The sequence below is a fragment of the Liolophura sinensis genome, chromosome 10 (genome assembly GCF_032854445.1).
Source record: "Liolophura sinensis isolate JHLJ2023 chromosome 10, CUHK_Ljap_v2, whole genome shotgun sequence".
Lineage (NCBI taxonomy): Eukaryota > Metazoa > Mollusca > Polyplacophora > Chitonida > Chitonidae > Liolophura > Liolophura sinensis.
Window position 1 is genome coordinate 23,849,302 of NC_088304.1, and position 14,209 is coordinate 23,863,510.

The 14,209-nt window shown below is 38.3% G+C and overlaps 1 protein-coding gene across 2 annotated transcripts in view; it reads right to left on the reverse strand.

Annotated features, from left to right (window-relative positions):
• Window positions 1-14,209, reverse strand: part of LOC135476747 (huntingtin-interacting protein 1-like) — a 61,410-nt gene that overhangs the window by 11,990 nt on the left and 35,211 nt on the right. For both annotated transcript variants that reach the window (XM_064756872.1, XM_064756871.1), the window contains exons 14-22: window positions 14,069-14,147; window positions 13,694-13,782; window positions 12,568-12,636; window positions 11,311-11,448; window positions 5,106-5,286; window positions 3,847-3,936; window positions 2,851-2,937; window positions 1,802-1,909; window positions 492-557 (exon numbers count right to left, since the gene is read on the reverse strand). In XM_064756872.1, coding sequence (XP_064612942.1) covers window positions 492-557; window positions 1,802-1,909; window positions 2,851-2,937; window positions 3,847-3,936; window positions 5,106-5,286; window positions 11,311-11,448; window positions 12,568-12,636; window positions 13,694-13,782; window positions 14,069-14,147 — 907 coding nt within the window. The remainder of the gene's footprint in view (window positions 1-491; window positions 558-1,801; window positions 1,910-2,850; window positions 2,938-3,846; window positions 3,937-5,105; window positions 5,287-11,310; window positions 11,449-12,567; window positions 12,637-13,693; window positions 13,783-14,068; window positions 14,148-14,209) is intronic.

Consider the following 14,209-nt stretch of genomic DNA (forward strand, 5'->3'; position numbering starts at 1 on the left):
TACAGATGAGAATGTCATGATGAATTAATTAATGAAACCTCTTACACTTTGTGATTTGCTCGTGCCCGAAGTCCTCCATGTTAATAAATTTATTTATTTATTTGATTGGTGTTTTACACCGTAGAATATTTACTACAAGAATATTTGCTGGAGAGGAAGCCACCATGAGCTGGACTTGAACTCACAGCCATCGCATTGGTGAGATGCTCATGGGTCGTTACGCTGCACTAGCGAGCTAACCAACTGAGCCACGAAGGCCCCTCAATGTTAATAAACCATGAATAAACAGCAACACTGTATCACATATGATGGCAGTTGAGTTTCACTGCCACTAGCAAGTAGATAAAATCTCCAAAGAATTGGACCGACACCATTCCAGTTAAATTTGAATTTGAATATAAGTATATCATTGTTATTTTTCTCCAGGTGCTATTCTTTCACTACAATACAACCAACTGAACATTCTACCAACAAATCAATGTACAACTTACTTTTCTCCACACTGCCGAGTACTTTAAGCCCATCTTCCCCAGCAACTTTACAGGCACTGGACAATTCTGTAAAAACATAAATATTTAGTCACAAAACCCAATTTCCTTTAAGGAAACTTTGAAAGCAAGTTTGCCTGGATCAAGACCGTCCAAAGATCTGAATTCATTAATTCTTCTCTTTATTACATCACAATAGGAGAGTTTCGAGTTCGAACTTTTTTATTGATGAAGGTAGAAAAAGTCCATCTGACTCATGTGACCTGTAAAAAACGTTTACATGGGCACTTTAACATGGGCATGTGGAAAAAGTGTCATAAAATAACTTAGAGTGGACTAATGACAGGGAAAATTAAGAAGCTGAACGTTTGTGATCTTGAGATGTTTCTGAAGGAAAGAGATGCCATTCGTGTCTCTGGAAAAAGGTGAGAGAGGTGATCAGTAAAATCAATTTTAAGAAAGGTTGCCTAGCATTTTAATCAGTCACATGACACAGCAGGACTGTTTTTGCCCTGTCGACAAAAGATTGCCAACTCGAAACTCTCCTATTATGGGTGTACGTGTGCTCATAAAAATGTGTGGCATAGGTGTATGGAAATCTAGAATTTCCAGATTGCCTACGTGGTGAGCATTGACAAAGCGAACTGGTGAAGGACTTCCCGTACCAATAACTCTGATATTTTCGATAAAACCTGAACAATACAGACACCCGCTGCCCAGGCCTTCATATCCAAGCACAACAGCTATCTTAAAAAACTTTGACTCACAAAGCATTTTTTTTTTAATTTCATTTCTAATTTTTGATTTTTTCATTAAAAAACAAAACATGAAAAATAAAACGACATTTTACAAAAAAAAAAAAAAAAAAATCACCAATAAGTGGTGACCAAAAACATTGTGGTAATTCCCCAAGCATCTTCAAATGAGGATTTAGGGGAAATACACGTAATAAAATAAAATAGCAGGTCATATCAAAAGGTATCAGATCATTTCAGATCTGGCATGCAACTTACTAAATAACGTAAAAATAGCAGTCCATGGAATATTTTCTAAAACAAGCCCTGGGTGCCTGAGAAGTTTTGCAAAAAGTCAGAGTAAACGCTGGAGAAAACTGAGATTTGGAACGTTTGTGATGTCCCAGGTGAAAAGTGGTATCAGCTGTGTTTCCAAAACATGTCAAGACATTCATGTCAAAAGTTGCTCAGTATTTTTGAAAGTCGCATGATAGAGAAGGACCATTTTTTATTTTCGAACTCGAAACTCTGCTGTGCTTCATGCCTATTTTAAGCTACAAACCAAGGACAGTTTCTCACCTTCTCCGGGCTCTATCTGTGCGGAGTGGGAGGTGGCAATGCCGTGAATGACGCAGTCGCCAAGGTGATGGCAGAAGTTGGTGATGGACTGAACGTACTCATCCAAACCTAACAAAGGAAAGTAACAAGCACACATTCCTAAAACCCAGACAGTGCTGGCAAGATGATGTGAAAAAATTATGAAAATCAATTCTGTTTAGTATCTTTTTTTTTCAAATAATTTAAGTTTGAATATTTCATGTTAAAATAGATGTAAAATAAAACAAACATATTTGTATGTATAGTAAACATACTGAAACAGAGTTCACAGACTGAGTTACCCATGGTTTTACCTGACTGCAAATGTTCTTTAAACATTTATATATTTACTTATTCCCTTGACAGAGGCTTCGTGTTATAGTCAAGAGTATTTTGTTTTTACTGCTGTGATCAGGTTTATCGGGAAACCAGGACCAAGGTGGTCAGGGCAAATGATAGTAGTGATAGCCATGGCAGGTTATAATCCACAGATGATGACAAAGGGCCAGTCTGATCGCCAACAGGAAAATTTTAATGTAAAACTGCATATTTTTAAAGAGTGTATCGGGGAGCTGTGATTTTTATGTGTAATTTTCGGTTAACTATTACTTAAGCTTAATTAAAAGCTTGTGAGTGCTTATTTAAGTTAAGATAAAACCAAACACACAAACCTTCAAACATATTATACCTCATCCCCATTGTTCAAACAGTAAAGCGATGAGTACACATCTAATGGGTGTATATTTTGGGAAATCAGTCGCCAATTTTCTTATTTATTTGGGACATTTGTGGCTTCAAATTGAAAAACAAATGACCCAAAATGGAAAATTTGGAAAACATTTGGTAAATTATGCTCTTGATAGTGTAACTCAGTGGGAGCTCTACTTTAAAATAGGGAGCAAAATTGCAAATACAGTATTTCAATAGATGGGTTTTATACGCAAAATTCTGACTTTTTCTCTACGTCATCCTGCGAGAGGAATGTAGGAGCAGTCAACTTTACAAGCTGAGGAGGCCACACATGTACTTACTGGACGTGTCGTTGTTGTACTTGTCACTGGATTCCTGTAGTGTTTTAAGCTTCTGGAGCACTGGCTGAGCCCGTGTCAACAGGAACTCTGTCAACAGAACACATCACACTGAATCTATCTTAGTAAACTTTGGACTGTATAATCATTTTTATCAATCCTATTCAATACATCACTGTATTATAAAAGTGAGTGGGTGTAAAGTTATTTATCTCCGGACCCTCTGATAAGGATAAATGGGGTCTACATGGCCACCAGAAAGGAAAGTAAATTTCCCATGGAGCAGCAAATACGTGTATATTTATTAATTTACTTACAATACTTCACACACATGTACATAATGTAGGTCATGTTTTCAACTGAAGCGGAAAAGAAGAAATGATAACAAACATCCTAATAGTTTTTTTCAGGATGCCATTTTTACAATATCTTTTTCTTTAGATACAGAACCAGAGATAATTATGTGCTAAAGTTCTCTTCATGTATGCCAGTAGTGTACCACTAGCCTGCCTGCAGGCTGCTTGTGGTGCGTTTGTGGAATGCTCACAGTCTGCTTGTAGAAAGGCACAGATGGTTGGTCACAATATCAAGTTACACTGCAGTTACGCTACCTCCTCAACAGTGACAGATAACAGGCTCCCAAAGATCAGTTGAGAGAGCGTCCGTTTTGGGAATGGTAGACCCAGGGTCAAAATGAAGACCTTAATAGAGGAAGTTTTAACTTTCTCGCTTGGCATTAAGCATTAAGGGGATAGTGCAACGACTGGTTGAAACGTATCAGTATAATGGTTCGGGTCGGGCGGGTTACTTGCCTTCATTAAGTCATCTCAGTGCAGCAGCACTAGACAATAGAACCGTGGAAATCCGTCCTGTAACAAGGAGGCACAATTCCCTCTGTAGTGGACAATTACAAACCTTTATCCAGAATGGTACGTTTTGAGGAAAATCCCTGCTAATACAAAGGTCAAGGTCACAACAGCCAATCCTAGCTAGACTTACCAGCAGTACACGTGGCTTGGGAGAAGGTTGGGTTTTCATACTGGTCTACAGCATCTTCTATCACAATCCTACCTTCAGCCACACACTTTTCTGTACAAATACAAAACAAAAACAGCACAAATTAATTTATTATTAATATTAATACTCACAATGTTTATTAGGATAACTTTCTACTTTTGTGGGGAGCAAAAAAAAAAAACACATTTCACCAGGTGTATGTACTTGAGAAATCACTGATTTAAAGCCACAGCCATGCTCCTGGCCCCGATAGCAGAGTTGGCGTCTGCTTCAGAAGCGGGAGATCCAAAATTAATCCTGGGCTGGGTCAAACCTAAGACCTTAAAAGAGGAAGTTGTAACTTCATCGCTTGGCGTTCAGCATGAAGGGGGTAGTGCAATGACTGGTTGACCCATATCAGTATAATGGCTTGTGTGGGGCACCTTACTTGCCTTCGGTAAGCGCTCTCAGTGAAGTAGCACTAGATAAAAGTGCGGTGGAAATCCGTCCTGCAACAAGGCGGCACATTACATGCACTCTAAGGATTCCTTCGTCGTCATATGACTGAAAAATTGTTCAGTACGACATTAAACCCCCAAGCACTCACTCACAGCCATGCTGGTCGGAATGAACTGGAGCGTATACTGTACATGCAGGCTTTGAAAAGAAAGCATAAAACTGCCAAAATCAGATGAAAGAGGGTGAACGCTTATTTGCAAAGATGGTTTTTAATAGTTTTTTCACATTTTTCTTTCAGGAGAAAAGGTTATTTGAAAATGTTTTTGTATGGTGCATATTTGGGACCACAATTTGTTATTTATTGTCTTTGCATAATGATGTTCTAAATAAGGAATGGGTGCTTGTCTAATAAACATATCTGAATGCAAATTTGTTGTTTACATCCAAATACATATATTTAATCTGAAGTGTGATACTATTTATGAATATATTAAAAATATAAATATGATCAAAATCCAGGTTGACCAAAATCTAGCGCAAATATATTTATTAAACATGTATTACATCTTCACATTATTATGCAATATACCAAGAGGTGGTCCTAAATACCCACCGTACAGAAATTTTTTTCATGTGTTATTTCTCTCTAGAGAAAAATCAAAAACAATATTGAAGACCACATTCACAACGAACTTTTTGCATTCTTTCAGATGAAATTTATATAATTTTATGTTTTCTACATCTCAAAAAATTCCTCCCTCATAAAATAACAAGATTCCTATTTGCAACAGTCCTACATTTACCTATAACCCTCCTGTGTAGATCTGACAGTTTATTGTTGAGCTCCTCCTCAGTGCTCTTCTTCTCAGATATGGTGAGTTCCAGCTGTTGTTGCAATGACTGCCCCTGTGACTGAGACTGTTCCAGCTGTTTCTCCAGGGACTCTTGTTCTTCTTTTAACTTCCGTAACCGCTCCTCCAATTCCTGAAACAACACCATGTTCAAATGAAACATGAGGCACAGCCTCCAAGTCCTGAAACAACACCATGTTTGCATGGAACAGGGGGCAAGCCTCCAAGTCCTGAAACAACACCATGTTCACATGGAACAAGGGGTACAGCCTCCAAGTCCTGAAACAACACCATGTTCAAATGAAACATGAGGCACAGCCTCCAAGTCCTGAAACAACACCATGTTTGCATGGAACAGGGGGCAAGCCTCCAAGTCCTGAAACAACACCATGTTCACATGGAACAGGGGGCACAGCCTCCAAGTCCTGAAACAACACCATGTTCACATAGATCAAGGGGCACAGCCTCCAAGTCCTGAAACAACACCATGCTCACATGGAACAAGGGGCACAGCCTTCAAGTCCGGAAACAACACCATGTTCACATGGAACAAGGGGCACAGCCTCCAAGTCCTGAAATAACACCATGCTCACATGGAACAAGGGGCACAGCCTTCAAGTCCTGAAACAACACCATGTTTGCATGGAACAAGGGGCAAGCCTCCAAGTCTTGAAACAACACCATGTTTGCATGGAACAGGGAGCAAGCTTCCAAGTCCTGAAACAACACCATGTTCACATAGATCAAGGGGCACAGCCTCCAAGTCCTGAAACAACACCATGTTCACATGGAACAGGGGGCACAGCCTCCAAGTCCTGAAACAACACCATGTTCACATGGAACAAGGGGCACAGCCTCCAAGTCCTGAAACAACACTATGTTTGCATGGAAAAGGGGGCACAGCCTCCAAGTCCTGAAACAACACCATGTTTGCATGGAAAAGGGGGCAAGCCTCCAAGTCCTGAAACAACACCATGTTCACATGGAACAGGGGGCAAACCTCCAAGTCCTGAAACAACACCATGTTCACATGGAACAAGGGGCACAGCCTCCAAGTCCTGAAACAACACCATGTTTGCATGGGACAGGGGGCAAGTCTTGAAGCAACGCCACGTTTGCATGGGACAGCAAGCACAGCCTCCAAGTCCTGAAACAACACCATGTTCACATGGAACAGGACAAGCCTTCAAGTCGTGAAACAATACTATTATGATACAACCTCCAGAAAAATCACAACAATGCAAAATAACTAACATACTGTAAATCTTCAACCTTTTCAATCACTAATGAGGGTTTTCCAGTGGAATTTATGCATACAATTATTATAAAAATGAAGCTACATGTAAAAATGATTTTCTCGTATCATTAAAGATGCGAGCTTCATAGAACTGTGCAAATTATTTCTCTGCACCCCATAGTTCTTTAAAAATGTTGGTTGCATAGACAGTTGAAAAGGGTGAAGAATTAGGCTAATCGAAACACAAGATTTCATTTCTTCTACAAACTGAATACGAAATATACTGATCTTTAAATGCTCCACTACATGGAAATCCTGAAATAACATCATATAAACATATCAAAATAAAATACGGATACAACTTCTAAATCCTCAAAGTCGGATACACCACATACAGTATACTTTATATAATCTTCCACAAATGTTTGTTCAGATAATATAAAATGTCCAAAAATCTTGCTATAAAACGGACCATGAAATACTAGAATATAGAGAGTGAAACAGAGCACTGTGTGGAGAGTAGTTGGCAACTAGTCATACATGTTACCAGTCAAATCCAGTCTTTTGTCAATTCTCGTCAGTTAGGGTTTTATTCTGACTGTTCCGGTTGTAGATTAAAAGGAGCTATGTACAAACCTCCTGTACCAAGACTCAAGATGTACCATGGCTTAAGATGTACCATGGCTTAAGATGTACCATGGCTTAAGATGTACAATGGCTTAAGATGCGCCATGGCTTAAGATGCGCCATGGCTTAAGATGCACCATGGCTTAAGATGTACCATGGCCTAAGATGTACCATGGCTTAAGATGTACCATGGCTTAAGATGTGCCATGGCTTAAGATGCGCCATGGCTTAAGATGTACCATGGCTTAAGATGCACCATGGCTTAAGATGTGCCATGGCTTAAGATGCACCATGGCTTAAGATGTACCATGGCCTAATATGTACCATGGCCTAAGATGTACCATGGCTTAAGATGTACCATGGCCTAATATGTACCATGGCCTAATATGTACCATGGCCTAATATGTAACATGGCCTAAGATGCACCATGGCTTAAGATGTACCATGGCTTAAGCAGAATTAGACAAGGAAAAATGCGGATAGCTTGACATCACTGGTCTAGAATCACACAAATTGCTGTGTTGTCATTAAATATAAATTCAATGTAACACAATGCAAAGGGACCAAGTCTCAGGGGTGTTTAGTCTACCTGCAGGAGACTATTTGGTATAATTATGTGTTGTATACTGCAGTACAAACTCACGCTTCATGAGAGTAAGATGAACTAAAGAAGGCCACCCACATGCAAAGCACCTTCAAATTCCACAAAGTCAAAAGGACATGGATTCTAACAAATAAATCCAATTGGTTAACGGTTATTAATTGGTGCCCCCAGCAGAAGTTTTTGATCCGCTGAGCCATCAAGTGCTCACTGTGAAGTACATGAAGAATGCACAACTGGTGCCCTCGTGATCTAATTTCTTGATATACAGTCAGGACATGGATTTGAACCAATAGCCTTAACGGACTGTGATTTCTGGTTCCCAGCAGAAGAGGTTTTAGATCACTGTGCCCCTCAAAGCTAAGTACCTGACGACAACACAAATGGCGCCATTATGCTTAGTAAGAATGAGAATAGTGCATGTGAAAGCCCTCATCAGGTTTACAAATACTATAAAAATACATACATCCTTCTAGAAAGGCTTAAACAACAAAACACACTGACAAATGTACGCTTTAACTACTATTTAGCTAGGAGAAAATATGTAAATTATGTTCTGCAAAATTTAGATCTTAAATTGAAACTATCTGTTAACTCTATGGACTTCACTTACCATACATACTTCTTGTTCTTTAGGTTAAAAGTAATATATACAATCTGGATGCATACACCAAAGACATCCTCAAAGTTATATCTTATAGACTGGTGCCAGAAGAAACTTTTCCTACCTGTGTAATTAGCAACTAATGGGTTGACTCAATGCATAAAAACATGCCAAATGATATTTATGTATATCGGCTTTAGTCTCACTTTACCACTGTAGCATTAAGCACCATTAACCTCAAAGGTTTCCTATGATGACAACCATGTAAAGTTCTCACACCCTGCTGCAAATGTGTTGTTTACATTGAAATTACCTCCCAATTATATTCAACACTACTTGCAATTTGTGTTACCCCAATCGTAAACAACTTGGCTATAGCGCCATCTGGATGGTCTAAGGGAAGATAACTCAGTGATACAACCCAATGCTGAGTAATACATAAAAACTTTGAATTATACCACTAAGTTATCCTCCCTTAGAGGATTTATATTGGTCATGAGCCATAACTGAGTACTGCTTCCCTTTACGTCTTTTAATCCATAACTCATTGGCTAAATAAGAATCCCAAATCCTAAACCCAATATCAATTAATTTTTTTGACAATACATTAAAACTTTCTGTTCGCATGGCCACATAAAACTGCACACATTCTTACCCTCTAAGTTCAGAGGGTTCATATCACGAAGATGCTTCAGAAAAACCATGTCTCAGATGGCAGATCATGTGATATTATCAAAGGAGGCTACTATGACATGCCATAGTTACCTGAGTTGCGGTGATCAACACTGGGTTGGACTGAAGACTGGGCCATCTGTGGAGGAGTTCATATATGGCGGAATGTAAATCAGAAATAAGTCCACAGCCAAAACAAGAACGGATGTCAACAAGATTGCAATCATAGCAAATTCAATGCAAACCTGCGACACAGTCTACCTCCAGCCATGCAGACATGGGGAAAGCTTTAACATCTGGGACAAATTCATTGAACAAAAGTCAATGTTAGTGGTTCCTTCGCGAAAGGAGGGACAGTCCTTCATGCCACACAACACAAATACATCTACATAATTTGACAAGTACATGTTTCAACAAAAGGAAAACAATGACAAATGGAGTGCATCTTTCATGCCAAAAGACACAAAAGTATTTTGGGCCCCATAGCATGATCTCTTTTTCAAATGTATCTACGTATACATATATTCACATTTCATGACTGCAACTTGTTGATGCTAAAAAAATCCTGTCATCAACTGACATGATCAGCATGAAGCTGACATCACACAATATGAACTAATTGCATGCCAAATAGCAATTTTTTTTTTGCCCTCTGTACCATAACATGTTCATTTCAGACTACACAAATAACGTAAGCTACATGCCCCAGATACAGCCATACAAACTCATGTCTCATGTCAAAATGAATTGCAACAAACTGTCATGAGATATGACAATACTTGTTTTTTTTATAGCATGTATCATCCAACAACTTTGATTTACCCCTCTAATAAGCTGGTATTATGGTACCGGACAGGAATTCCTATATCACGTCAAAGAAGGTACAGGCTACATGACATCATTACAACCAGTGATGTATGTATATGTAACCCTATCAGTCACATAGCTCCAACTCTCAACAAGACTTTCAAACCTTCAAAATACATGTACACTAGTCATCACAAAGCGTAAAAAGGGGAGACAATCCCACTTGGAGTCGATGATTGCAATACTATTTCAAATTCTTAAGAGAAGCAGTTTTTCAAATACAATATTGATGAACAGGAAACCCTCAAAAAGAAGGGTAACCGATCAGATCCTTTTACGTATCATGTTCATACACCGTGGAGAAATAGATGTATTGTACTTGTCTCATCAGAATTTCGTAAGACCACTGATAAAATGGAATTGAATGGCACCATGAGTGATCATGTATGCTTTGGAATCCATCTATACTACGTACCTTCATCTATGCTCTGGAGTCCATCTATAACACGTACCTTCATGTATGCTCTGGAGTCCATCTATACTACGTACCTTCATGTATGCTCTGGAATCTATCTATAACACGTACCTTCATGTATGCTCTGGAATCCATCTATAACACGTACCTTCATCTATGCTCTGGAGTCCATCTATAACACGTACCTTAATGTATGCTCGGGAGTTCATCTATATTACGTACCTTCATCTATGCTCTGGAATCCATCTATACTACGTACCTTCATGTATGCTCTGGAATCCATCTATACTACGTACCTTCATGTATGCTCTGGAATCTATCTATACTATGTACCTTCATGTATGCTCTGGAATCCATCTATACTACGTACCTTCATGTATGCTCTGGAATCCATCTATACTACGTACCTTCATCTATGCTCTGGAGTCCATCTATAACACGTACCTTCATGTACTTACAAACCGGGTCTGGCCCCAGTATCACAAAGCAATCTTACACTTAAGTCAAAATTTCATATCACTTTAATATTATATCACTCTTTTATAACAAGGTCAAACTATTGGTTGACCAGGGAACATAAATTCTGGGTATGTTACTGCAGAACAGATTTCAGCGAAAATGAAAGAAGGAAATATACTAAGTTCACTGATTTAAATTTTACCTTAAGTCCAAGATGGCTTTATGATCCCAAGGCCTGCTATACAAGTACTTACCTGTTTATCTCTATGAATCTTTGAGGTTACTTTGGTCAAGTTCTTTCTTTTCATTTCATGTAGATTTTTATTGATACAAAAAAAGATATATATATATATATATGCTATTTGCTTTGTTCTGTTTTATCAAATCACATTTTTTTTAGCTTTTAGAATGGCTTTTGAAAAAAACAACAAAAAAAAAACATCACTTTAAGGCCAAAATTTAATTCTTATATTATTTAGTATAAAATGTGCATAATCTGTTTTCTGACACCAGTAACAGATAAAAATGACACCCAGGAAAGTGATAAGTGGGGCACCCTGGACAATACCTGAAAACTGTGAGTGGGGAGATTGCCTAGCCAGAGATTTGGGCTAAGGCTTCGAGTAAAAAGGTAGGGGGGAGAGGATGGGAGTGGTGAGGCTTGGGGTACCATACCTCTTTCTGTTTTTCAAGCTCTGCGCTTTTCCCTGTGACTTGAGCAAGCTGGGAGGTGACATCATCGGCACTTTTCTGCAGCGTAGCTTCTATAACCTTCCGCTCCTCGGAGATTTTATGCAGCTCAATCTCGGTTTTCTGTCATGCAACATGCCACGGACGCAGGAAAGAGAGGAGAGGTGGGTAAAAGGGGGGTAACCCATTAGATTAGTCAATTGAAAAACACAATGTGCAAGCATAACATGATCATGATCATTTAAACCACCACCTATCACATCCAGCCAATCATTTTCACTTTTCTCACAAACCACAAGGCATTCAATACAAGCACAATCAAACCAGCATCACAGAGGGAAGATAAACAATGGGGGTAAGATACCTGAACCGCAGATTATCATAATTTTTTTGATATCCTACATTTTTGTCTTCACTTACTTTTAAATAATTTTTTGTGGGTAGATGATAAATTATAATAATAAATATTTTTTTAGCCCTAAGATCCTTCAATACAGTATTACAACAAAGAAATCTGCTTTTTATACAGGCGACTCAATTTATTTACTGTTAAAACAAGGATGCGTGTGTGTAAAACTTTATTGTGCAAGCTCTACAATTTATCTCAGATTTACAGTACTACAGCCAGTTCAGTACTACAAGTGTGGTATTTTTCTGCTGCATGTGAGCTGGTAGCAAGCTAGTGGTCTGTTACAAGTGTGGTATTGTTGTGCTAATGGCCTTCTACAAGTGTGATATTGGTGAGCCAGTGGTCAGCTACAAGTGTGCTAGTGGCTGGCCACAGAGAATTTTCACCCGGACACATCAATAATCTGAGGGGTCATTTCCACCTCTGATCTCACACACATTCAGACAACAGCTACATGTACAAGCAGACAGACAACCACATTCTGACTATGTCAAGATGCTCCAAATACAGCCTAATAATATGTCTATACAGTAAGGCTGACGAGTGATGTTATACGTACACATTAATTATTAATCTATCCAAAACTTCTCATACACAAAATGTTTACCAAAAAATGTTAACCTCACATAAAAGACATTTATTTCATTGAATTTATTATGGGTAATGGTTCATATTTTATATAATATTATAAAAGACTTTTGTTTAGGCTTTAATCCTAATCCGATAAGAACAACTTCCATTCAGTCAAATATTATTTACTCTTACATGTGAGAAATTTAGGGGACTGAACAATTTATACAGACAACCAGCTACACATTTCTGTAAGAACCCACCTTTACTGCTTGTTCCTTCTCCTCCACAGCTTTCTTTTCACTAGATAACTGTTTATTGGCTTCAGCATGCTGGAATTAAGGCAACCATTGGAAATGCACACAGTTTTAACCTATTTCCACTTTCAAAAAACGTTGGAAACAACCCAGAATCCGTTGAATACTCGTCAACTATTTGAGAACTAGTGATAAACCTTATTATTATGAACTAGCATATGTTGATAGATAGACTATACTATAAAACTGCACAAAACATACTGAGTCTCTTAGATTGAAGGAAATGAATTATATGTTTCCCAAAGTCATGCCACAATCACATATGTTTATGTGCTCTTCTGTGCGATATATGTTTAAAACTGTAAGGTTTACAAAGAACCCTAAACTTAATATATGGTCACTATTGTTAACTGTACATCAATCTCTAATGATAAATATTACAGGTCGGCCAGCAACCTGCGGATGGTCGTGGGTTTCCACTGGGCTCTGACCGGTTTCCTCCTAACATAATGCTGGTCGCCGTTGTTTTAGTGAAATATTCTTGAGCACGGCGTAAAACACCAATGAAATAAATAAATATTACAAAACCATACAGTGATCAGAATATAAATCTGTTTTCCCTCATATCATGATAAAAAATTTTAGTTAATAAATCTAAGTTTGGCGATGCCGTTTCATCTAAGACAGTTTTAATAAATGCATGAAATAAATATGAATTTGCTACATAAATAAATACATCTTTACAATAGATGAGTTTGCAGAAATTTTCTTTAGGTTAGCTCAAGTATTTATTTATTTTATTGATCTGATTGGTGTTTTACACCGTACTCAAGAATATTTTGCTTATATGACGGCGACCAGCATTATGGTGGAAGAATACCAGGCAGAGCCCGGGGAACCCCACAACCATCCGCAGGTTGCCAACAGACCTTCCCACTTACCACCGGAGAGGAAGCCAGCATAAGGGTTAGCTCAAGTAAGTCTTTAACACAAATATATGTTTGCTAATGATGTGTATTCTAAGAGAATTCTAATAAATACGAGTTTGCTGTAGAAATACATGTACACGTGTACACATCGTTCCACCCTGATATTTCAGCCATTACAGACAGACTTCCACTGACAAGCTTACATTCCTCAGCAACTGTACGTGTTCCTCTCGTAACTTTGTGTAAATATCCTTCATCTTCTTGAACTTTTCATCACTGGCTTTCACTTGTTCTGCAACAGTCAAAACCAATCCAGTCAAAATCAGCTCACTTAAAAACTTTAATTTACTACCTCGTCGCTCAAACTAATCACAGACCAGTGCCCATTTTGTCCGACGGACATTCATATTCTATCACAAACAAGGCTTGTATGTATGAATTATTTAGGCCATTCTAAATAATGATATTACAAGTAAAAATTTGATTGGATTTGTGCTGATCGATTTTTTGCTGAAAATCTCCAGTATACAAGAGCTGGAGAGAGTCTTTAAGGTAACCATGATCAGTCATGAACTTACTCTCGACGTCAGCCAATTTTGCTGAGGCAGCTGTGTTCTTCTTTGCAGCTTCTACCTGAACCAGCAGTACTTCTTTCTCCTAAAGTAAAGCAGATATTATGGTTTAGAAAAAGTGATAAGGTTCTGAAAAATAGGGGAGTT